The following is a 23,209-nucleotide window of genomic DNA, read 5'->3' as shown; positions in this document are numbered from 1 at the left end:
CATCTGATCTAGGAAGAAACATCCAAGCATATTTTTCTGGACAAACTCAGAGCAATAGCAGCTCTCCTTCACTGTGCAGCAGGAGTGGCTTGCTAGCTCATCTCTCACGTGACATGCCAGCAGGGAGTTAGGCTACTGTGTTCTTCCTACCTTGGGACACACATCAGGCTTTCTAATGAGCCCCACTTATATCCATTTCTCTTTACATTAGGTGATCCCAACCTTTGCTCTGATCAGAGTCTCACTGAGCTGAAATCAAGGTGTTATTCCAGGCTCTGGTTCTCACACCAGGCTTAGGATACTCTTCTAGGCTCACGTCTTATTGACAGAATTCATTTCTCAAAGCTATAGGACCAATGTCCCCATTTTCCTACCAGCTCCTGGCCAATAACTACTCTCAGCTTCTAGCAGCCACCCAGTTTCTTGTCATGTGGCCCCAGTAGGCAGTTTACGAAATTGATGTTTGCTTCCTTCCAGGCTGGCTGGAGTACATCTCTGTGATTTCTTCTGCAACCGGACAGAGAGAACTCTCTGCTTTTAGAGGGCTCACCTAGTTAGATCATGCCCAACCAGGATAATCTTGCTTCTGCCATTTGATATATCATAATCAGAGCAGTGATATTTCATCATATTCAGTGAGTTCCACCCACATTCACAGAGGTGGGAGTTACACAAGGGTGAGGGTTCATTAGGGCCATCCTAGAATATTGCCTTCCACAAGGCTCAATGAATATATTACATAAGATGTGTTCCAGAAAGTTGTAAATTATAAGCACTACTATTCAATTGTTAGATTTTTTCCCTCTTGTCACTTTATTTATTTATTTTTCCCTCTTGTCACTTTAGAAGGCTTTTTAAGTTGCTCCCAAAGTTGTGTTGCGTCCAGAATGGTTGAGGATGTTGTATGTGAGATAACACAATAAAATCCCTAAAAGGAGCCCAGGTAGTACTGGAAATTTGGGGAGGGGGGGTGGCAAGACCTGATCTGACAGCTGACTGGCTGTTACTACCTTGGGCTAAGTCCCTGAAACTCTATGAATGTCAGATTTCTCATCCTATATAAAATGAGGGATTGGGACTACACAATGTATAAACCTGGCCAGCTCTAATATTCTATAATTTCTAAGACTAAATCATACTGCTCAAATTAAAATCTAACCAAGTGACTCACAATATCCAAAGTCATTAAAATAGTTCACAAAAGAATTTCATTATAGATGAAATTACAGTGATGTGATTTTAAGAGGAAAAGGCAGTTTTGTGTTTAAATGAATCCACTGCTATATTGGTCAAACCTAACTAAATATAAATAAGAGTACACATATATATTTTTAATGCTTTATATAAAATGGTGAAGAATATTGTCTTTAGATGGCATATCTGTCCAGTTATGTTCAGAAGTGAATTTTCTCCAAGATATTAAAACCTGATACTGTTTTACAATTTGAATTAACTCTATTGATGACAAATGAATAACTATCAAAGGCAGCCTTCAAATATTATGAATCAATTCACTGACTACGTGTGAAGCATGTTGAGATTCTTACACATATTTTGGAGGTTTAAATCTTTCTTTTGTTTTTCTCAAATGAAGCCCTTTTGGCTAGGATAATTATTCTCTTCTACCCCCCCTCAAAATGAATTCTAATTTTAAACAGGTATTATTAAATCCCACTGAAATAGGCTTCATGCAGATGTATTTGTTAAAACACTCCTTTATTGACTGTGCAGTTATTAACAATTCACATTTCACTTTATCTACTGAGTGGAAGAGCATTTATTCTTTCATTAAAAAGTGAAGCCCTGAGGGCAGCAGCAGGGATGCAGAGCCTTCTTCCCATAAACTGCACTGTCCAGTGAATGTGAAATGCCTCCATATTAATACAAAAGGTAAAAATAAATAAAACAAATGGATTTCTCCCACCCTCCATCATCCCCTTGCTGCCGATATACTCCTCTCATTTTATAAAATGCCAACTTCATCAGTAAGAAGAGTAATGTCACCATTTACTGGGCACCACCTAGTTCAGAACATCGGTGGGGCCGTCTTCCTATCCTAGGAAGATGCCATCTGGACAGAGAGGGTGGAGGATCATGAAGGCGCCCTCCAGCCTCTAGTACCTTGCTGCTCAAGTTTCTGGAGCTGCTTTTCAAGTTTTGAGATGTCTGCTCGATGCATCATCAGAAATTGGCCATTCAGATGGAAAACGGGGATGTCAAATTTATACCTTTCATACCAGGCAGAGTTTTCTGGAAGTGTGATGTCCACCTCCTGTAAAATAAACTGAAAATGGAGACAGACTCTAGCACTGTATTTTAGAAAGCATGGAATGATACAACAGCCACAGGGCCAACCTGATGCTGAGACTAGCTCTCATGCTGAGGAGTTTTGCTGTTCTGTCTTGAGTCCCAAGCGATCTCATGTCCCCAATTTCTACAACTTGACTGATTTCATTAAATTCCTTAACTCTCAGTTTTGATATTGTTCCATTATACCTATTACATTCAGTGTTGGGTCACTCCTCTATTCCCTATGAAATAAAATACATCCCAATCACGAAGGTGAAAATCAGGACCGATGTGCTTTGCATATAAGGATGGGAAAGGTTTCATGGTTTGCTACAGGAAAACACTTCCATGAAAATGACAGAGTAAGATAAAATGAATGGGGACACAGTTTAAAGAAAGCATGAACATCGTACCTGCTAGTTAGCTTTGATTCATTTTAAGAGTCAGAGTAAGAAAATCAGTACTGCTCAGAGGAAAGGCTCCTAAGAGTAATGAGTTTTGTGGAAATTAGCACTGAAATCTCTCTCTGAATAACAGAAAGGAAATTTCAATGAAAAATAATTTAATCTCTTCCCAAAGAAAGGATCCTGGTGGATACTCTATACTACATATGTATATCGATTCCATATACATAAAGCCACACTGTATTATGAAGGTTTCTCCTTTTAGAAAGTTTCTTTCAGGCTACTTGGCTATTATGAGAAATACCTACACTGGTCCCTGTTTTGGTAACTGAAAAAAAAAAATCTGCAAAGGACTTTTGCTTTTATGAAAAAAGGTGAAGAGTGAAAGTAGTGTTCAGCGTTTGTTTTGCCATTCTAGAGGCAGTGCACACCCGGAGCAGTGAAAGTGATACTGCCAAGCTCCTTCCCTGGGAGCCTACATGCAGAGACTCAACATCAAGCCCTTAGAGCTTTGAACTGTGTCTGTGAGCATCTGTGCTTTATCTCAGTTTATTCTGTGGATCCATCAGTAAGATGTCATAAAGTACCAGAAAAGCCTGAGAATTGGGTCTGGGAATGCTTTAAAAAGTTTTTCTACCTAAACTAATGTTAATTGCTTATTTGCTTCACTCCACTTGGGCATATGAAGATTGGATAGGAATGCTCTATTTTCAGAGAGTGGAGGGGGTAACCTGTATTACCCTGTTTTTATAAGGCTCCAGTATTTCCTTGGCTTCATCACAAAGGGGGCATGGATCCTACAGGAAGGAAAAAATAAAGCCATTAAATTCAAAGAATGGCATGCAGCCTGATAAAAACCACAAGCAGCAGATTATACTTATTTTAAAGGACTTTTTTTTAAACCATGATAATTATACTGTTTTATTTCCAAAGCAAAACATTGCCATAGAACCTTATAAATAGCTAGTGTTTCATGATAAATTGGCTGTCAGCATTTTTTTAGTTGTTTTGATTTTTCACCATAAGTTAATCTATTTATACATATACGTGTACACACATATAATATAGATGCTTACCCTTGTTACACACATATATGTGCATACATTATATACACGTACATATATATCACATACACATCTAAATTTATTACATATGTGTATACATATACATACATACATAAATAAGTAAATTCAGTTGCTTACATTTTTTGTGATTGGCTTTATCTAATTAGTATTAGGAAGATTATTTTTCATTGATTTAGACTCTTAGAGCTTTGTCCTTCCTATGTCAGGAACACTTTTCTGGTCTAGGTGACTTCACTAGAATAGCTTAAAGTCTGTTTTGATAAGGAGGCACTGATCTTTGCCTGCCTGTTTTTCCTAATCAGTCCACAGGAATCAACTCATTGAGATGAAGTTAGATGGTGATTGCTCCACCATCAAAAAGGGAGAAATTTCTCTTTACTTCGGGTGATGACTGAACCAACCCTTTAATGGTTTGCCTGTTCTTTCATTGCAAGTGTCAGCCATAGGCTTCCCAGGTTAATTCTCCACCCATGTAACAATCAAGTTTTAGTGCCAGCTGTTTGTATTCTTTAACCACCTACTGGAGAAGTCTTTTGAGAATGCTATGGATCTTTGGCAGATTTTAAATTCTTCTCAGCCCTAGACTCTGAACAGCAACTAGCTATAGGTTCTCTTGCATGAGCCCAAAATAGAAGCAATATTACTGATGCTTATATAAAACCTGCTTCTTAACATGACAGGAAGAGGTGAGATGTTCTGTAAAAGTCCCCTCCTCCAGCTTAACTCCTAGCTTGTTTTGAAATAAGGACCCAGATCATCAGAAGGCAGTTTTTCTTCAGAAGGGTCTTTCTGGCCCTAACTTCTTGGTTCAGAGACTTAGGTTCATCGTTTATTATGAGCATCATCAATAAACAGATTATGGATAGTCTGTGATGTGTTAAAATAATTATGCTGAAATTTTCTAGGAATGTTTCAGAATGTTTCAGAAAGTCAGAAGATTTTAAAAGCAAAAACAGAACAAGCTAAAAAATACTAAACGTACCAACATTTTGCTTTTATAGTAAAAAAACTTCAGTTGAACCTAGATCAACTTTGTTTTCTTTTGTTTTTGTAAACATGGATGTCTGTGCAAATTATCCTGTGTATGTGTATTTTTATTGGGAAAGGTTCATCAACTTTTAAAGAGGCCTATGAACTGAAAGAGGATAAGACTCAGTGGTCTGGACCATTCAAACATCCTTTTCTAGGATTTTCAACGGCACCAATAGAACACTTACTCTATCCTTGAAATGTAATGGACATTTATTGGGTTGGTCATCCCACTCCCCTTTCTTGTAAGCATTCCTGATTTTTGCCTTAGAGGAACTGCTCTCAGCGTGTGGCTGACTGCATCCCTGAACAAGAAGGGTAGACACTTGACTTAGGCTCAGGCAATCAGTGCTTCCTATCCCTTCTGGCTACAAATGGCTCAGGGATTGGCCAATCTCATTATATGCCTAATGACACAAATCAAAGATTCAATACAAATTTTAAGCTAAATGGAAGATTAGTGTGGGTTTTTTTGTTTTGTTTTGTTTTTACAAATGTCTTTGGCTAACTTGGCTGTTGTTCAAACTGAAAAATAATGCAGAATAGTTAGGCTGAGTGAGCAGCACTAGCCTTAAGGGATTATTTTATTTCCATGGCTAATTCTCATATGCATTTCTCATATGTAGACACAGATGATGAATTATTTTTATTCCATAATTTCCAACAATGCAATATATACTTCAAGATATGAAAAGTGGTTTAGATTAACTATTCTCAACAAGAAATTCATTCTTAAAAAAGTATTTAAACTTTGTTATTAGTTATCAGATATTTTCAAATTGCTGAAATGCCTGAAATCTGAAAAATGTATTAAATAAGAGAACTTTTTTTGCTTATATTGGGAGGAGTATTCACTAAAGTTAAGTCTATTACCCTGCACTTTACTTCTTTTTTAGATTATACATCATACAAAATAATGTTAACTAGCAAAAGGAAATCAGTGATATTTATATTATAAATTTCAGGGGGGAAGGCTCTTAAAAATTTTAAACAACTATGGCTTAAGATTAGTATTAGGGATAAGAAAACAAGTATAGTCATTTGTGGCTTTCATATTTGCAAATTTGCCTGTCACTAAAACCTATTTATAACCCCAAAATCAATATCTGTGACATTTTTGTGGTCATTCATGGTCATTTGAGGACATGAATAGAGAAGTGAAAAATCTGAGTCACCCAAAGTGCACATTCCCTTATTAGACAATGGTCTGCCTTATTGTATCAGGTCCCATACTGTCAACAGGTGTCCTTTTCATGATGTACTGAGTGCCATGCTTTTTGCATTGTTGTGCTTTTTGTTGATTTTGCTATGTAGGATGGTCCCCAAGCAGAGTGCTGAAGCACTGTGTAGTGTTTCCAAGCATAAGAAGGCTGTGATGTGCCTTATGGAGAAAATACTGTTAGATAAACTTTGTTCAGGCATGAAATAGGGCATTATTGGCCATAAATTTGATGTTGATGAATCAGCAATATATATTAAATGAAGTGTCTTGAAACAGAAACATACGCCAAACGAGGCCATGTATTGATCAGCCAACAAAAATGTCGTGGCCAGAAACTCACTGGAACCTAACCCTATACTGCCATGGGAGCCCATGGTTTAGTATTCACTAATTCAGTGTTTGTGGTGACTTTATGGAATATAATCATCACAAATTAAGTATATTTCTAAGTGATGTATTTATAAACATCATCTCTCTTCTGATAGTTCTTCTTTCCAGTGCAGGGATTGGGAGATTATTAAATATATTGGTTTACCCACTGAAGAGTGTGAGACCACTAGACATCTGAATAGAAACAAGAGTTAGTGCCACTGTCACCGCCACTGAAAAGTGGAGGAGCAGGTAGGTCTAAGGACAGTTTATTCTATTGCTTTCCTTTCAGTGTCCTCCCTCACCCCACTCCGCTTCTTAGATGTACAACTTTCTTCATGCAACAATTTAATGCTTCTTGTTTTTGAAGTCATTTAGTTTTTCACTCTGTACCTTTGTAAATAAGGTCAGCACGGGCAGAAGGGTCTTAGAAGAGAGATTTCTCAAGAGGAGTTGAAAGGAGTATTTGGCAAGTTGCATGCTATTTCCTTGAAACCAGAGCATCTTAATTCTGCCAAAAAAAAAAAAAATAGACCAGTAAACTTATGTGCCCTAGATTTTGCTGTTTGTAATATGAACAGTAAGCTGCAAGCCTATGATGGAATTTGAAGACTTGAGAACTGCCTCTTGGGGTCCAAGAGTGTCAGAGAGGCCCAGATGTTTGGCAAGTCTCCATGATGCCTCAACATTCACTGTATTCCAAACAACAGAATTTAGAATGGGAAACTATCCATATTTATGGATGAGCTGGGTGCCTAATCACTTGGTTTCTGCAAGAAAACTGCATGGGTTTGTTAATTTGAATACAAACTTGGGCAGCCTGGGTGGCTCAGTGGTTTAGCGCCGCCTTCTGCCCAGGGCGTGATCCTGGACACCCGGGATGGAGTCCCAGGTCAGTCTCTCTGCATGGAGCCTGCTTCTCCCTCTGCCTGTGTCTGTCTGTCTGTCTCTCTCTCTCTCTCTCTCTGTCAGTCATGAATAAATAAATTTTAAAATATTTAAAAAAAATACAAACTTAAATTTCACCTGCAGATTTTGCCAGCATCCTGATAAGTCCCTGAAATGGGGAGGTTTCCTGAAATGGTTTGTATTTGCAGAGATAGCTTATCTTATTGGCAAGCATTCAACAACACACAGCCAGCTTCATGGTAAAGGAAACAGTAATGAGGAGCACAAGTCCCAAAGTGAAGGTTAAGGCTGTCACTTGGGAGATCCATGCCCCCCTCCGCTGCAGAAGATGGGGAAACACAGAGCTATAGTAGGAGGAACCATAGGGGAGAATTAGGTTGAACTGACTTGTCAGAAACAAAAATCTGCTCAAGTCTTTCAGTATTTAAAAAGAAGATTGCCATCATTTTTAAAAACATACACAAATGTACTAGTGTTACTACTGGAGATACTCCAATAGGAACAGCTTGGTAATAGCAGCACGTCAAACACTAGGCTTTGAAGCTCCCTCATCTTGTTTCTTTGCTCAACATAAGACAGCCTACTTATTCTTAGTTATTCTACGGAGCCTCCAGCTTTGTCCTTAAAACTACAGATATGATAATTTCACTTTTAAAACATATGCACCATTGGCTTTATCATTTATCAATATTCTCAAAATGAATTCATACTTGGGATATTCATTTCTTAACTTTGCTTTACTTTCTCTCTCCAACTTCATCTCACTTTCTCCTCCCTTATCTTGGCAAGCTGCAGCCACAAATCTTTCTGTTCCTTGAATACCTAAAGACCATTTCTTTGTCAGGATCTCTGTACTTGCTGTCCTTTTGCATGAAACGATCTTAAGTTGTCTTACCTCATTTGGTCCTGGTCATGCCTTAGTGACTACCTCACCAAGACTGGCCAGCCCACCACACTCCATCCTTTTGCCTTGCTATAGTTTTCTTTTATCTTTTACTGCCTAAAACGATTTCTTTATCTACATGTCCCCTCTACTACAATGTGACTTCAATAGGGGCAGGTACTTATTTGCCCCAGTGTCCCTGAGCATCTGTCGTTTACTTGGCACATAGTAGGTGTTCAGGTATTTGTTCAAATATTTCAGGTATTGGAATGAACCTTTCTCCACCTCTTTAGTCTCACTTCTAGCTCTGATCAGACACTCGGTGTGCACAGCAGTCACTAATTGAGCAGAGCTCATGTCAGAACTACAGGTTAATGTTCTGCAGAATACCCACAAGACTGTAGGCCAGGCACTACAGGGGTCCCAACCTCTTCACCACCAACTCTGATCTCTGCATGCTCTGCTCCACAGAGCATGACTGTATTAATTATGTGCTAATCTCTAGTGCTGACTATGCTTCTTAGCATAAGATTAGCCTTAAGCTCATTTCAAACAGAATGATAAGATTTTAGAGAAAAATAACAACCCATATCAAACTAGTATAAAGAATACAGGACAAAAAGATTGGATTTTGGGGCAGCCCAGGTGGCTCAGCGGTTTAGCGCCGCCTTCAGCCCAGGGCCTGATCCTGGAGACCTGGGACCGAGTCCTACGTCAGGCTCCCTGCATGGAGCCTGCTTCTCCCTCTGCCTGTGTCTCTGCCTCTCTATGTGTCTCATGAATAAATAAAATTTATTTATTTATTTTAAATAAAATATTTAAATTTCTTTTAAATAAATAAAATTTATTTATTTATTTAAAAAAAAAAGATTGGAGGGATCCCTGGGTGGCGCAGCGGTTTGGCGCCTGCCTTTGGCCCAGGGCGCGATCCTGGAGACCCGGGATCGAATCCCACATCGGGCTCCCGGTGCATGGAGCCTGCTTCTCCCTCTGCCTGTGTCTCTGCCTCTCTCTCTCTCATTCTATGTGACTATCATAAATAAATAAAAATTAAAAAAAATTAAAAAAAAAGATTGGAGTCTGATCTGTGAAAACAATAATCTTTCCTTCACTCTTAAACTCGTAGCCTTCCACTTCTCCCTGGATCTTCCTACTAACTAAATGATCTCGATAATGCATAAAAGGGAATGTGATGAACACTTTGCAAGGATCTGCTACCCACCATTATTCCAAGATAGAAAGTGGATCTAAACAATTTTACAGTATGCTGTGCTCTTCTCAACTAAATGTTAAGCCCTGGTATACACCGTTTCCTTAAACTCAGCAGAATCAACAACTCCAATAGGTGAAAGTGGTTGAAGACAACAGTTTCTAAGCACGGCTTTGTCTACACAGGATATAAATGAGGGGCGAAGGTAGAATATTGGCCATTTTTACACTAGGAAAAAATTTCTGCATCCTTGGTTTTGGGAAGGCCCTATGCCCACAGTGGCACATCTTCCTAGGGAATAGAATGAAAGAAGCTGTGCTATATGGAGAAGAGAGAACACAAAAAATTTTGTTAAAGACAGAAAGATAGCTCTTGGAAATGAGAAGGATTGGGCCATCTATGGCAGTGACCTAAGACTACCACTAGGACAGTGAACTGCAGCTACGTGCTTTTGGTGGAGGGACTTTATTGATGTCTGGATGGTAAGGAAAGGAGAACTTACTGCTTTTACCTAGCTTGAGACTGAGGTGTTAAGGTTTAAAAAAAAAAAAAAGCCACATTCACAAAGGAAATCTGCTTTAGTATTTCCAACATGACAAAACACAGCCTGTGGTCTTGGTTGCACCCAAGACAAATAAAACCTGTCATAGTAAACAGAGTTGCTATTCATTCCAGATTTGCTGGAATATTTGTTCACCCAACCCAGAGAGCTGAGTCTTCAGTGATGCTACAACCATTCTGTTTAAAATTAGTTCTTTCCATTGTTAGACTCTATATCTACCTTTTCCCGTGTATTTAATCACTTAAACATGGCACATTTGTTTACTGAGAAAAGCATTAGCATTATGCAGTTTTACTACCTGCATATTTTCCAAGTGTCCTGTGGCACATGCATTTTACCACATTGTTAAATTAACTTCTTTCTTTGTAAGCACTGTATTAGAATACTATATTAGAGTGTGATATTAAAAAAGCTCCCTATGCTTCTCCTAGGCAGAAATAAGATCTGAAGGCTAAAATTCTGAACACTGGAGTCCACTTAGTTCTAGAAATAAATGAAAAATGATTCACTCCAATTGCAAATCTATCATACTCTTCTTAGAATGTTTTACTAACTCTGTAAACCCTAACACTATTGCTGTCAATGTCACACTCACTGAATCATGCCTTCCTGAAGTAAAATCTTAATACAGGCTACTCTGTCAATGTGACATTTTCATTAGTTCTATTATTTTTGAGCAGTATCTCAGCATTATAAAAAAAAATACTCTGAAAGGCAGTTTCTGCCTGTTAGCTCATGACTTGGGAGAGGACAACACCTTTTTGATTATGTCATTGAATTTAGTCATGTTATTTGTGTCCTTACTACACACAGATACAATTTTGTCCTTTGTATTTTGTTACATGCTTCTGTGATATGAGTGAAAAGAGCTGTGTTCATAATATCAAAAGCACAACTGGGTCACCTTTGTCACAGACCAAAAAAAAAAAAAAAAAAAGGCCTAAGACTGGATTTAGAATGTGCCTAAAACAAATTCCACAGCCTAACAATAAAGATGGTGACTCCTGCTGTTTCAAGTCCACTGCTGCTCAGAGGCGTGGATCAGCCTGACAGAGAAAGGGGAATGCTGGCTTTTTAACAAACTGAGGCTGACTCCAGTCGTCTTTATGGCAGAATCAAATACAACATGGGGGAGAACTGATTGGACCCATTCAGCCCTCCTTGAAGCAAGATAAGGAAGATAACTTAACTTTATAGCATTTTCCCTGTGAGGCACTCAAGGGCATACCATTAAAGCAGCTGATTACAGTACAGAAAGAAGCCAGGGTCGTTGGAGCCTTTATTAAGGATTATTCATTTCTTGCATGAGAAGCTGCCCTGACTAGAGTTGCGTATCACTTATGTGGGGCCCCTGGATTCTTCAAACACTGCATGTGTCTGATTAGAAGGGAAACAACATTGTTCTTGCTTGAGTAGAGAAACTGACCTTCACTGACCAGAATTTTTATTCATACAAAGAATCCTTTGGCACACTGAATCTCCGAGCTCACATGATTCCTCATCAGCAAGCTGTAGGTTTAGTTCATGTGCAAAATGAAAAAGTCTATATAAGCTCAGGTACCACCTTGGTTATTAACAGGTAATGTTGGAGCTTCTTCACAAGAGTATAATGTAAATTTAATGCTGAGCTGACATTAACCAAACACTATTACAGTAGCTCTTGCTAAATGTGTGTTCCATAAGGAGAGGCTCAGGGCTTCTGTTTAGTCATTTGTGCCATGTGAGATGTTAAGCCTTCATTGCGCATTCATTACCATCTAAGTTAATGTTCCTATTTTTACCCAAGTGACTAGAAACACATCTGTGTGCACATGTACGCACACACACACACACATATACCACACACTTCTACTGGGAACGAAAGCCCATCATTTTAGATTACTGGAAGTTTATGTAATGAATGTGAGGCTGTTCTTAGCAGACATGTCTAGGTCACTGAGCTCAACCTATCCAGGGGAACAGGGACATGTGCTGCCTCCCCAGTGGGAGGAGTCACCTGTGTCCAAACCTCCTCCTCCCCCAAACAAGTGGGAGCCTAGCCTGGGATCTTGGGTGACAAAGAGAAGCAGCATAGAGGGACATAACCAAAGCTGAAAATAAAGCAGATACTGTGAGGTGTCAACTCCAAGGAGCTAAGCAGGGCAAGAATGAGGCTACAGAACAGAAATAGGGAGTGGGACCCTCACTTGCTGGCATGGGTGGGATCACACGTGCTTTTCCAGCTCCTCAGCCTCAGCAGCCTGAGATCAGGCCAGGAGAACTGCCTGAGAGGTGGAGCCAGCTGAGACAAGATGTTGCAACAAATATTTAGGCAAACCACTCACCAATGGGCCCACTTGTACATGATGTCCTGCTCCGCTTCATTCTTTTCTTCTTCTTTTTTTTTTATTTTTTATTTTTTATTTTTTATTTTTTTATTATTTTTTTTTTATTATTTACTTATGACAGTCACAGAGAGAGAGAGAGAGGCAGAGACACAGGCAGAGGGAGAAGCAGGCTCCATGCACCGGGAGCCCGACATGGGATTCGATCCCGGGTCTCCAGGATCGCGCCCCGGGCCAAAGACAGGCGCCAAACCGCTGTGCCACCCAGGGATCCCTTCTTTTTTTTTTTTTAAAGTGAGGTATAATTATCATATTTTATTGCTTTAATGTGTACAAACATATTGTTTCGATATTTGTATATATTCTGAGACAATCACCACAGCTTCATTCTGACCATGGAGTTGGACTGCTAATTTGAAACATATGCAGCCATGAGGAGCCCTACATCATGCCCTAGGATCTGGGGAGCAAGAAGCAGCCTCTCACACTACACATCCACCTCACTCCCTGTAGCTTCTATTTCCAGATTTCAGTGCCAACAGGTTTACCATATAGGAGGCCAGAGAAGGCAGTAGAAAAATCAGTCCCAGAAAGGAATGACTGATCACATGAGTCCCTAGAGACTATTTCCCTTCAGATTATTCCCATGACAGTGGGATTTCCAAGTATCTGGATGTCTCTCTTCCACTGTTTGTACTCAATGGTGCTATGTTAATTTGCACTCAACACACTGTTAAGTTCTTTAACTGAAGTGTGGGCCTTGCCAATACACTAGGATTACAATTTCAAATCTACCACTTAATATATGTGTTCTGTCCCCATATCCCACCTCTTTCAAATTCTCAGTAAAATTAAGCCATTTTTTTTTCTTCATCCTGCTTGATGTTAGCCCATTTCTTTCCCTCCAAATAAAACTCACACAGAGGGATCCCTGGGTGGCGCAGCGGTTTAGCGCCTGCCTTTGGCCCAGGGCGCGATCCTGGAGACCCAGGATCGAATCCCACATCAGGCTCCTGGTGCATGGAGCCTGCTTCTCCCTCTGCCTGTGTCTCTGCCTCTCTCTCTCTCTCTCACTGTGTGCCTATCATAAATAAATAAAAAAAATTAAAAAAAAATAAAACACACACAGAGAAGTCACTTTCACATTCTAGATGCAAGCAACAGGAATAATAGGGGGATATACTTCAGTGGATCTAGGAGAAGGGAGTTAAATTCTTAACTGAAACAATACAAATACAGGAGGAATTACAACCAGGACCTCCTTAAATGCTGTAAGAGAAAGGAAGAGAAAAGTCATGTGGGCTGAGTTCAGAGGTGGTTTCACAAGAGTAGGATCTCAAATCATCTAGGATTTGGATACATATACAAAAACAGAGAAACATTCCAAGCTGGTGTAAGACACAAAGGTGCTGGAGTAGGGACTACTGTGGTCTGTTTGTTGAGAGGCACTGAAGGGTTCTGAATGAGAGTGTTGTGATAAAAGCAGTATTTTGGAAGACTAATCTAGAAGCAGCAGTCAGGATGGACATCAGAAAAGAGGAGAACAGAAGTGGGAAAGAGTTAGAGGTCATTTATGACAGCCTAGGTGTGGGATGAGAGGCATCCATGTATTCAACAATTACCTGATGTTTTCCATCTGTTAGGAGATATTATACGTGCTGGGTGCAGTGGTGACCAGGAAAGCAAGGTACCTGCCCTCATGGGGTCCATATTCCAGTGACATTAAGTCAAACAATATCAGATAGTGACAAGTAGAGGAGAGGGAGTAAGATAAGGTGATGTGATGGTAACTAAGGCAGGTCCTCGAATTAGGTACTCTGAGTAGGTGTAGGGTTTGCTGAGACTAAAGGCTGAGAAGATGCAAAAAATCTGAGGCAGGAACATTTGGGAGAGAGGAAGATTAAGTGCAAAAGCTTCAAGGTGAGCACGGTCTGAACTTACAGGAAGAAACATATAGGACCACATGGCTGGAGCACAGTAAACAAGGGGAACAGTGGCAGGAGACTGGGCTCAAAATTCATCTGTGGGGGTCACATCACTTAGGTCCTCCCATGCCATGTTGAGGTTTTTTATTACAATTAGATTTAGAAGAAGGAAGTGACATGATCTCATATACATTCTAAGAGATCACTTTAGCTACTGTGTAAAGAATGGATTTGGGGGTAGGGGTGGGGGCAGGGACCCCCTTCAATGGCTGTTGTAGTAATCAAGGTAAGAAAGGATGGTGCTGTGGAGAAGGGCAGAAACGGGGCCAGCAGAACTTGGCATTAAACTGGATATGAGGAATTGAAGATGTGGGAAGGACAGAGCCAGTTTTGGCCTTGCGCCTCTGGTGGGTGGTGGTGCTATTTACTAAAATAAGGACAAGTGAGGTAAGAACAGATTGAAGAGTATATGGGGCTGACAGCTCCGTTGGGGACAAGTTGGAGCTCATGGAGAGTCGCAGATGCAGGTTTGGTATTCAGGAGAGAAGCCAGGGCTGAAGATAAAAATCTGAGATTCCATGAGTTCAGGGACTGTATTTACAGCTATGAAACCAGATGAGATGATCTAAATAATACAGAAAAAGGACAGATCTCTGAGGCAATCCAACATTCAGAAGTTGTGGAGAGAGGAACCAGCCAAGGAGGCAGAAGGAAAGGCTGGTGAGGTCATCACAGAACCCACGGGTAGGAAGTGCTTCCATAATGGGATAGTGAAAGAATCTACCATAAATCAGATGGGATGAGTCTGATGTTGCTTTAAAACAATAAAATCTTCTAACCAAGGCCTATTCCTAAAGTGAACTACCTGTCTGGTTCTTGCCTAAAATAACTTCTTAACTAAAAGTGGGTATTTCTGGTGAGGATGGAAGCAGTGGGTTGGAGAAAAGTGAAGGCAAAAGTTGATCGAGTATCTTCAAAAGAGATAATAAATGTAAAAATCTTTGTATAAGTTACAAAGCAGATTAGAGAAATCAGACTTTATTACTAAAATGATGCTAAAAGTAAAGTTTTGTTATTAATAATTATGATGATAAGGGGTGCCTGAGTGGCTCAGCCAGCTGAGCATCCGACTCTTGATTTTGGCTCAGGTCATGATGGTAGGATTGTGGGATCGAGCCCTGCATCAGGCTCCCTGCTCAGTGGGGAATGTGCTTGAGATTCTCTCTCTCAAATGAATAAATAAATCTTGAAAACGATAATTATGATAATGATTCTCTTGACTAAAGCATGCTTTTACTGGCCTCAAAAGTAAGATTTAGATCTCTAGTATAGCAGTCTCAGAAATAGGGAAATGCAAAACTGAAAATTATTTTACACAGAAGTAGCTGAAAATTTCAGACTGTGGATATTACTTAAATAGGAATTTCTAAGACAGGATCTCACTGATTAAAGAACCAACATATCTATCTTCTACACAGGATGTCACTAAGTCCAGGTAAGACTAGATATCTAGACCTGCCAATACCTTGGCACCTGGTATTGGCTTAGCTTCCTTAGGCTTCAGAAAATTACAGAACAGGACACTAAAATCTAGTTTTCGGGGGGTCAGGGTTTCCCCTTGATAGGTTTTGGAAAAAGGCCAGTTCCCTTCCGATTGCCCTTCCCAATACCTGCCTTTATATTTTCAAAGGTTAAAACATTCATCTATTTTACCAGTTAAGAACATCAATCCATGTATATCAAACCAGCTGCCTAGGTAATGTTAAAGTTGGATTTTATTGATTGTCTTTCAAGACAAAATTTCTTTCAAAGCAATTTTGAATAACTTGCATAGAGAGGTCAAAATAAATGTAAGGTAAATGCAAATAAACACAGCTCCCAACTAAATCATCAGTCAGGAGAATTAAGCACAAATGGAATAATTCCTCATTTACAGTTTGAGAGTCACTCTTCATTTAGCGTTTCAGTTGGAACTCAGCATATCTGAGTGCATTTTTGGGGTGAGGATTTTATAAATATACACCCCAAAGACAGGCAACTGCCACTGATTAGTTCTGAGATAATGGTCAGTTCCTCATCTATATGACAGAAATGCTACTCCCTGTCCTGTTCTCTAATTTTATAGAGACAGAAACTGTGCCCACAGGCTTTGATGTCAAATGTTCTGCTGGTCAGAGAAGGGGTATCATACACTGAAGAAACACCATGGCACTAGCCGTGACTTTGAAAGGCCCCAAACAAAGAATCTGAAGTAGTTTGTAACTGCAGGAATCTAAAATGCTAGACCATTTAAAGAGGAACAAAATTCACACAGAGATCCCTACACAAGTGTAAATGCACCTGCTCACTGCACATTTGCTTCTCTAGCTCCTCAATCATAACCAGGAAGCCTTGGCACCTAAAAAGACCCAGCAGAGGTGACATTGGCATTGTCAGGCACTCATCTTGCAACGTTTGAGCATCTGAGATGGAAAAGCGCCTCCAAAGAGGAAGAATGGTATCTTTTTCTTACTGTTTGACACACTTAAAAAAAAATGTTTTAATGACAGACCCTCATCATCTCTGCATTCTTCTCCACATCCAGAAGCACCATTGTGTCTGCCTCGCAAGCTGACAAATGTGAAGTGGAAGGAGAGAGGAATCTTTAGTGTAAACAAGAGTTTGTTTTAGAATCTTTGGACCTTAGCAGTCATACTTTCCAGATGATTGCTTTAGAGGAGTCTGCTCAGTAATGGGGTTGGTGCACATGAAAATGTCAGGGGAGGGTTTCCAGAAAAATATTCAGCTGAGAGAATGAAAATGAAGATGCTAACCAGAAACAGTAGTGTACTGCTACTATACACTCCCTCTAGCTCCCGGGGATCTAAAGGGGATTCTGGACTACTTCCTGTTAACACAATAGGGTACCCCTCCTCTCTTCCCAAAGACACTGAGTCAGCATCTGGCTTGGAGCCAGAGAGGCATATTCTGAATTCAGAGTGTTCAACAATGTTCAGTACAATTACGACATAATGGCTGCAAAGCTGTTCCTGAAAGCCAAGAAAACCTGAATAATGTGGTTAGGTTATATCATACATGAGGGCTTAATAGAGTTTAAAAACCAATTTGAAAATTCTTTCATTCCATAAAGACAGCATTAAGATGAGAGCAAAATCATTCAAGTTCAAGGAACAGGGACAAAGTGCATAAGGACTTATCCTGACTCCTTTCCACATTATCCTTCTTAACCAAAATGACCTATCCCCTTTGAAAATATCTGATATTTAATACTGGCCCAGAAAGAAGGCAATTTCATTAAAACATCTTAGTTTTACTGTACCCAGCTAGTAATTCCAGTTTCCTTGCTATTTACAAAGGACACAATCCCATTTCCAAAAAACAACTATTTGCAATTCAAAATCTGTCCATCTAGGCAAGGTCTTCCATCCATCACTAATACTCCATCATTTCCAATTCATCTTGCCAAAGAGGTGAATTTATCTTCATGACCACCCAAGACCTGAAAGATGTTTCATTCATTTTTAGCCATTCTGTAGCAAATGACTTTGGAAACTTTGAGTTACTAAATCCAGCATTTTCTTGGACTTGTGATACCAACAATACCTAGGCCTGCTCAATCTGAATGTTGGGAACCATGTTCTCTTGAGGTCATGCTACCACAACCCCCAGTTATGTCAGATTCTTCAATACTGTGGATCTTATTCTGTTAGTTAATACCTATCATGGAATATCTTAATATTTTGGAACTGGGAGGTGACTTTGAAGATCCCATTGCTTTATAGATAATGTGTAACTGAAGCCTTTCATACTGCATTTTTTGGTTCATCTTTCTATATTTTGTCCTTGAACAATGGCTTATTTTTATACATAATGACACAGAATTTTCAAAACTAGAAGAGATCTCCAAGTTCAACTTCTTCCTTTCTTCCAAAAAAATCTTAGAAAGTTTTATACATAAATCCTCAGAGTATACCAAATAACAGATACCACATTTTGTTTAAGGCTTAACTTAAAGATGGAGGGTGAGAAAGTTTCAGCTTCGGACAGCAGAATCCTTTTAATTTAAGAATGAGGTTCTGGTCTCTAAATCTAAGATACAGATTAATTTCATTTTTGAACTTGGAGAAACAGAGCTGAACTTAGATCTCTCTCTCTTTTTTTTTTTTTTTTATTCTTACATCCTAGGCTGCCTCAGCTGACTGAATTTCTATTAAATAACACTATTCTTTCTCTTGGCTGACTGGAAGAAACTCCATGTTTTAAAAAGTAAAGAGTTAAAAGTCAAATAATTCAATCTCATGTCCTTCCTCCTGAGTAAACTAGAAGCCATTTCCCCATGATTTCATGATTAATATGAAAAAGTACAGGAACAAAGAGAGGAAGTTCATTTGTTTCCAGCAGTAACATTCTGGTTTCTGCTGCAGTCCCATTGGCAACAGAAGGAAACAGTATCCTACATGCTTGCCCCATTACAACACGAAAAGCAGTCAACTTTGTGGGAATGTTAGCAAAATAGAAAAGATGATTTGGGCTTTCTTCCAGTATTATTTGGGCACCCTAGCCTTAAAATAGTGACCATAGATAGTCTGTCCTTAAGGAAGGAACAAATGAAGATATTAGTGACCTAGGTAAGCTAATTATTTGGTATACCTTCAAAAGGACAGTCTTCAAATATTTGCTCAACAGGTCTTTGGGGGAGGAGTCGAGCATGGCAGGCCTGGATGGAGTGTGGAGACAGGGCTCATAGTGCCTTTCAACTTGCTTATTTCATTAGACACAACCAAGGCTCTGTAGCTGATCAGGTCTTATCTCCTTGAAAGGTAGTCTGATGACCAACTATAGATTCTCAAATATGCACTTCCCTACTGCAAGCTGTTGATCAAGGCATTGGTAACTGCAGTATTTTTACTTAGTAACCTCTTGAAAGGTTATTGTTTTATATTCCTTTTCTCTATCTTTTTCCACCCCAATGATGTTAGAGATCCACTCTCCCTTCAGGGACACTGTCTTTTCATTTCTGTAGCATGTACTAAGTGTTTGCAATGCATCAGACACTGTGCTGGGTACTAGAAATATAAGAGTGACTTAAGATACTTTCTGACTTAAGATACTTTCCCTGCCCTTCAGGACTTCATACCTTGGGCAGAAGTAAAAGTTAAAAACAATACAATACTGCATTGGTGAAGCCTATAACAGTAAAATGGTTGTTACCAGATACTAATGGTGAAATGCTCTGAAATCCTTGGGGATGCATATTTTAAAATAGGAAGTATTTTTAATTTTGCTTCTATCTCTGGAAACCTTATCTTTGGTAAGGATTCAAATACAAAGAGTGGTGTTTCCATGCCTCCAGGTTCCTGTAACTGTAAATGGAATGTTAAGGATGTGGGATAATTATCTATGAGAAACTTAGCCTAAACATTTCATTTGGCATATTCTTTCTCAAGTGATTTTGTCTCTGAACTTGCTACATGGTACTAGAGGAAAGATGAAAGAAGCTTGCCTAGTCCCTGCTACCTGTGTGGATCCCTGGATCCAGATGGTTTCTCGCCTTCAAAATAATTGCAAACAAGATTAAAACTGCATGCAGGAACCATCCCAGCTGGCTTCTGACTTCCTCTGATGTACACTCTTTGAATAAAGCAGTGGCAAAATTAGATTCAAAATAAGGAACATAAAAAAAACCTTAGTACTTGTATCATATTATCTCAAGGTCCTGCTACATATGAAACCCCAAACCCTGGCATTAGAGTAACTGAACACATCAGCCAGCTAGAGTATGCATATATTATGAAATACAAAAATTTCAACCAGAAATGACTTTTTTTGAAGGCATATCTCCATATTGCCTCTAGGTACTTAAGAGTATGACAGAGCCAGGCATCTGGAATAAAATAGAAATACAGTCCAATAAATTCCCAAGTTGGAAAAATCCTCATTCCTATTACCTTATCTGCCATCAATCCATCTAAATAAAACACAAAGCCACATTTTCCTCTAGTGAAGAAGACAAAAAAAGTATTGATTCTTCCTCAGCAGGCAGCTACTACTGACCACAGCAAGTACAGACAAACTGGGGAGTTCGCCTGTCCAGAGCATCAGCCCCACCCATCTTAATTTTCACAACTGCAACTTTCTGGTTCCAGGCAATTCTTCAGGAGAACAGAATCCTGGTTATTAGGCTATGACATTTCACACAGAACCATGACTGAGTTCTGCTACATACCCTGATGTTATGATAATCACTCAGTATTTCCAGGGGATACCTCTTTTTCCAAGTGTTTCAAATACATATAGCTCCAGATATTGGTAGAGAGAGTCATATGCATTTTCATAAGCTATTTTTCATATAATTACTAAATGAGGAGATTGTGGCCTGTAATGCCTACTTCAACTTGTACAGTGCCGTGCACACTGAGGCATGGCTCCTGTAACTGCTTAACCAAGACAATGTGTAGTTACAGGAGCCCTGCTTATGTTGGAAAACAGGCTAGAAAGTGCTGGGCGTGCAACAGGTCCTAGCCACTATTCCTATCCTGGAGGAGCTTATAGCCTGGGCTCCAGCTTGGCCATACCGTGTGTATATAGATGGATCGATTTTTTTAAAGGGCCCTACAATATGAAGTACTGTATGAGATACTTCCTATGAAGTAACATGAATAGGGACGCCTGGATGACTCAGTGGTTGAGCGTCTGCCTTTGGCTCAGGCCGTGATCCCGGTTGTGGGATCAAGTCCCACATCTGCTTCTCTCTCTGCCTGTCTCTCATGAATAAATAAATAAAATCTTAAAAAAAAGAAAAGAAAGAAAGAAAGAAAGAAAGAAAGAAAGAAAGAAAGAAAGAAAGAAAGAAAGAAAGAAAGAAAGAAAGAAACAAGAATAAAGATCATCCTGGCAAAAACCTTGTTAAAGACAACATAGAAACAGGCACTTGCCTATTCACGTTAATAATTTCGCCAGGACTTCGTGAACTCTGGACCTTTAAAAAAAAATTCTACCAACTGGTATTTATCAGGGGTGACCGACCAGGCGAAGTATGTGCTGAGAACTGTGCAGTCTCCGGTTTACTATCACACTGTTCACCACCCAGGGGAGCTTGCGCCGGCGAAGCAGAGAGAGGGTCCAGAAAGCCACGTTCCCTACAGCACCTTTCAACCTTTTCACCCCCGCCCCATTAAAGGTCACCATGCGTGCTCAAAAATATTTAAAAAGGCGGTCATCTCAGCGGGCTGCCACTGAGATTATACTGCCACTTCATACAAATTCCATTAAACCCGGGACGGGGCATGGATGGAAAAAGTGGAAAAAGCGTGAAGCTTGAGCTGTTTTCTGCTTTCTCTTAAAAGAGCTGCCTTTCCCGCTCATTATTTCTGTCCACTTCCCAGAGCGCCATCGCTGGTGCGCGCGCGCAGACACACACACGCGCAGACACACAAATGCCTATAATCTCCCCTCCGGAGGTTCATGGATTTATGGCTCCCGGTTTAATTAAATTCCCTCTAACGACGATCGAAATTGGCAGCGTGCGGCACAGTGAAGGGCTCGCGCGCCCCGCCCGCCCGCCGGCTCCGGGCGGGGACCCGAGAGCCTGCCCGCCGCCGCCAGGCCACCCGCACCCACCTGAGCCTCCCGACGCCTACGTCGCCGCGTCGCCCGCGTCGCCCGCGTCGCCGCTTCCGCCCCGGCCGGCACTTCCGGCCGACCAGCCCGGCTCCCGCCTCGCGCCTCGCACTTCCGCCGCGGCCCGCGGCGCCTGGGGCTGCAGCCTCCCTGGATCCGCTCGCCGAGCGCGTCGCCGCTCCGCAGGGGCTGCCACGCCTGAGCTGTTGCTCGAGGAGGAGCGGGGGCGGGGACGCAAAAACCAGGGCCAAATGTCAAAAACAAAGACCGTGGAAAAGTGACCCCGGCTCGTTGGGGTACCGTTTGTAATGAGGAGCCAACTTGAAAAGGTGCGGTTCAGGCTCTTTTGACTCATCCTTGCGTTCATTCGCTCACTCTTCCAGTGTTCACTGCCTTCTTCCCCTGGCTCCCGCCTAGCTAGGTCATGGGCAACTCGAGCATGAGTGAAACTGGCGGCTGTACCCTCCCACAGTTAGTTATCCTTTAAACAACGAGGTGCTTCGAAAGGGAAGGAATGCGACCCTGTGGAGGTGATCTAGTTGAAGAGGTGGCCTTGGGGCTGGGTGGTGAAGCGCCAGGTCCGGCAGAGGGACGGAGCTCCGGACCTCTCCAGCCTGCAGGAGAAGGGTGGGACTGGAGGGAGCCTGGCACCAGCCTTGCACGGGAGACTAAATAGTATGGCCCAGGGTTGGAGGGAGTGGGGAGAGGAGGGAACAGGCTGCGGAGGGCAGGCAGGAGCCAGGGTATGCAGGGCCTTTGTTTCAGGGGTTTGTTGTGTGTGTGTGTGTGTGTGTGTGTGTGTGTGTGTGTGTGTGTGTGTGTTTAAAGATTTTATTTATTCATGAGAAACAGCAGAGAGAGGTAGAGATATAGGAGAGGGAGAAGCAGGCCCCATGCGGGGACCCTGATGCAGGACTCGATCCCGGGACTCTGGGATCACGACCTGAGCCAAAGGCAGATGATCAACCACTGAGCCACCCAGGCGCCCCTTTTGTTTCAGTTTTGTGTGAAGGACAGCTGGAGGAGTTTTTGTTGTACTCTGTTTTTGTGTGTGGGAAGGGACTTGAACTGATAGCCCTTCCCTACGGAGAAGATCACTCATCTTCGGGAAGAAGATTAGGGGCTGGCATAGGTAAGAGCAGAGGGAAGGCAGCTGGGAAGGCAGGAGGCCACTGAGTAGTTCAGGACCGAGGTGTAGCAGCTTGAATGGTGGTACTCCAAATAGAAAATGATAGATAGAGTAATGCTCAAAGCTAACATGGATTGCTAACATCAGTTTTGCGCTCATTAACTTGTTTAAAATTGAGGACCATCCTTTTAAGCATTATTGGTACCATTTTGCAGATGAAAAAAATAATAGCTTGCCCTAATGTCAGAG

General features: G+C 40.9%; 2 protein-coding genes across 2 annotated transcripts in view; one reads left to right on the top strand and one right to left on the bottom strand.

Moving 5' to 3' along the window:
* MEGF10 (multiple EGF like domains 10) overlaps window positions 1-23,209 on the top strand; it is a 339,552-nt gene that overhangs the window by 1,398 nt on the left and 314,945 nt on the right. The window lies entirely within an intron of this gene.
* Window positions 1,698-21,941, bottom strand: CUNH5orf63 (chromosome unknown C5orf63 homolog). Its single transcript, XM_055302010.1, has 4 exons — window positions 21,832-21,941; window positions 6,792-6,909; window positions 3,434-3,490; window positions 1,698-2,284 (listed from the first exon to the last, which is right to left on the bottom strand). Exons 2-4 carry the CDS (start codon window positions 6,900-6,902, stop codon window positions 2,093-2,095), a joined length of 360 nt encoding a protein of 119 aa, XP_055157985.1. The 5' UTR covers window positions 6,903-6,909; window positions 21,832-21,941; the 3' UTR covers window positions 1,698-2,092.

Source organism: Nyctereutes procyonoides, unplaced genomic scaffold (assembly GCF_905146905.1).
Source record: "Nyctereutes procyonoides isolate TBG_1078 unplaced genomic scaffold, NYPRO_anot_genome, whole genome shotgun sequence".
Classification (NCBI taxonomy): domain Eukaryota; kingdom Metazoa; phylum Chordata; class Mammalia; order Carnivora; family Canidae; genus Nyctereutes; species Nyctereutes procyonoides.
Note: the sequence above shows the minus strand (reverse complement) of the source record. Positions and strands in the feature narration are given on the sequence as shown.

Excerpts from the sequence above, each read along its gene's own strand:
- CUNH5orf63 (XM_055302010.1), bottom strand. The coding sequence starts at position 6,902 with ATGCTCTGGTTTCAAGGAAATAGCATGCAACTTGCCAAATACTCCTTT. Across the intron at positions 3,491-6,791 it reads TGCTGACCTTATTTACAAAG|GATCCATGCCCCCTTTGTGA; the intron begins GTACAGAGTGAA and ends TCCTTCCTGTAG. Across the intron at positions 2,285-3,433 it reads TGGAGCCTTATAAAAACAGG|TTTATTTTACAGGAGGTGGA; the intron begins GTAATACAGGTT and ends CTCCATTTTCAG.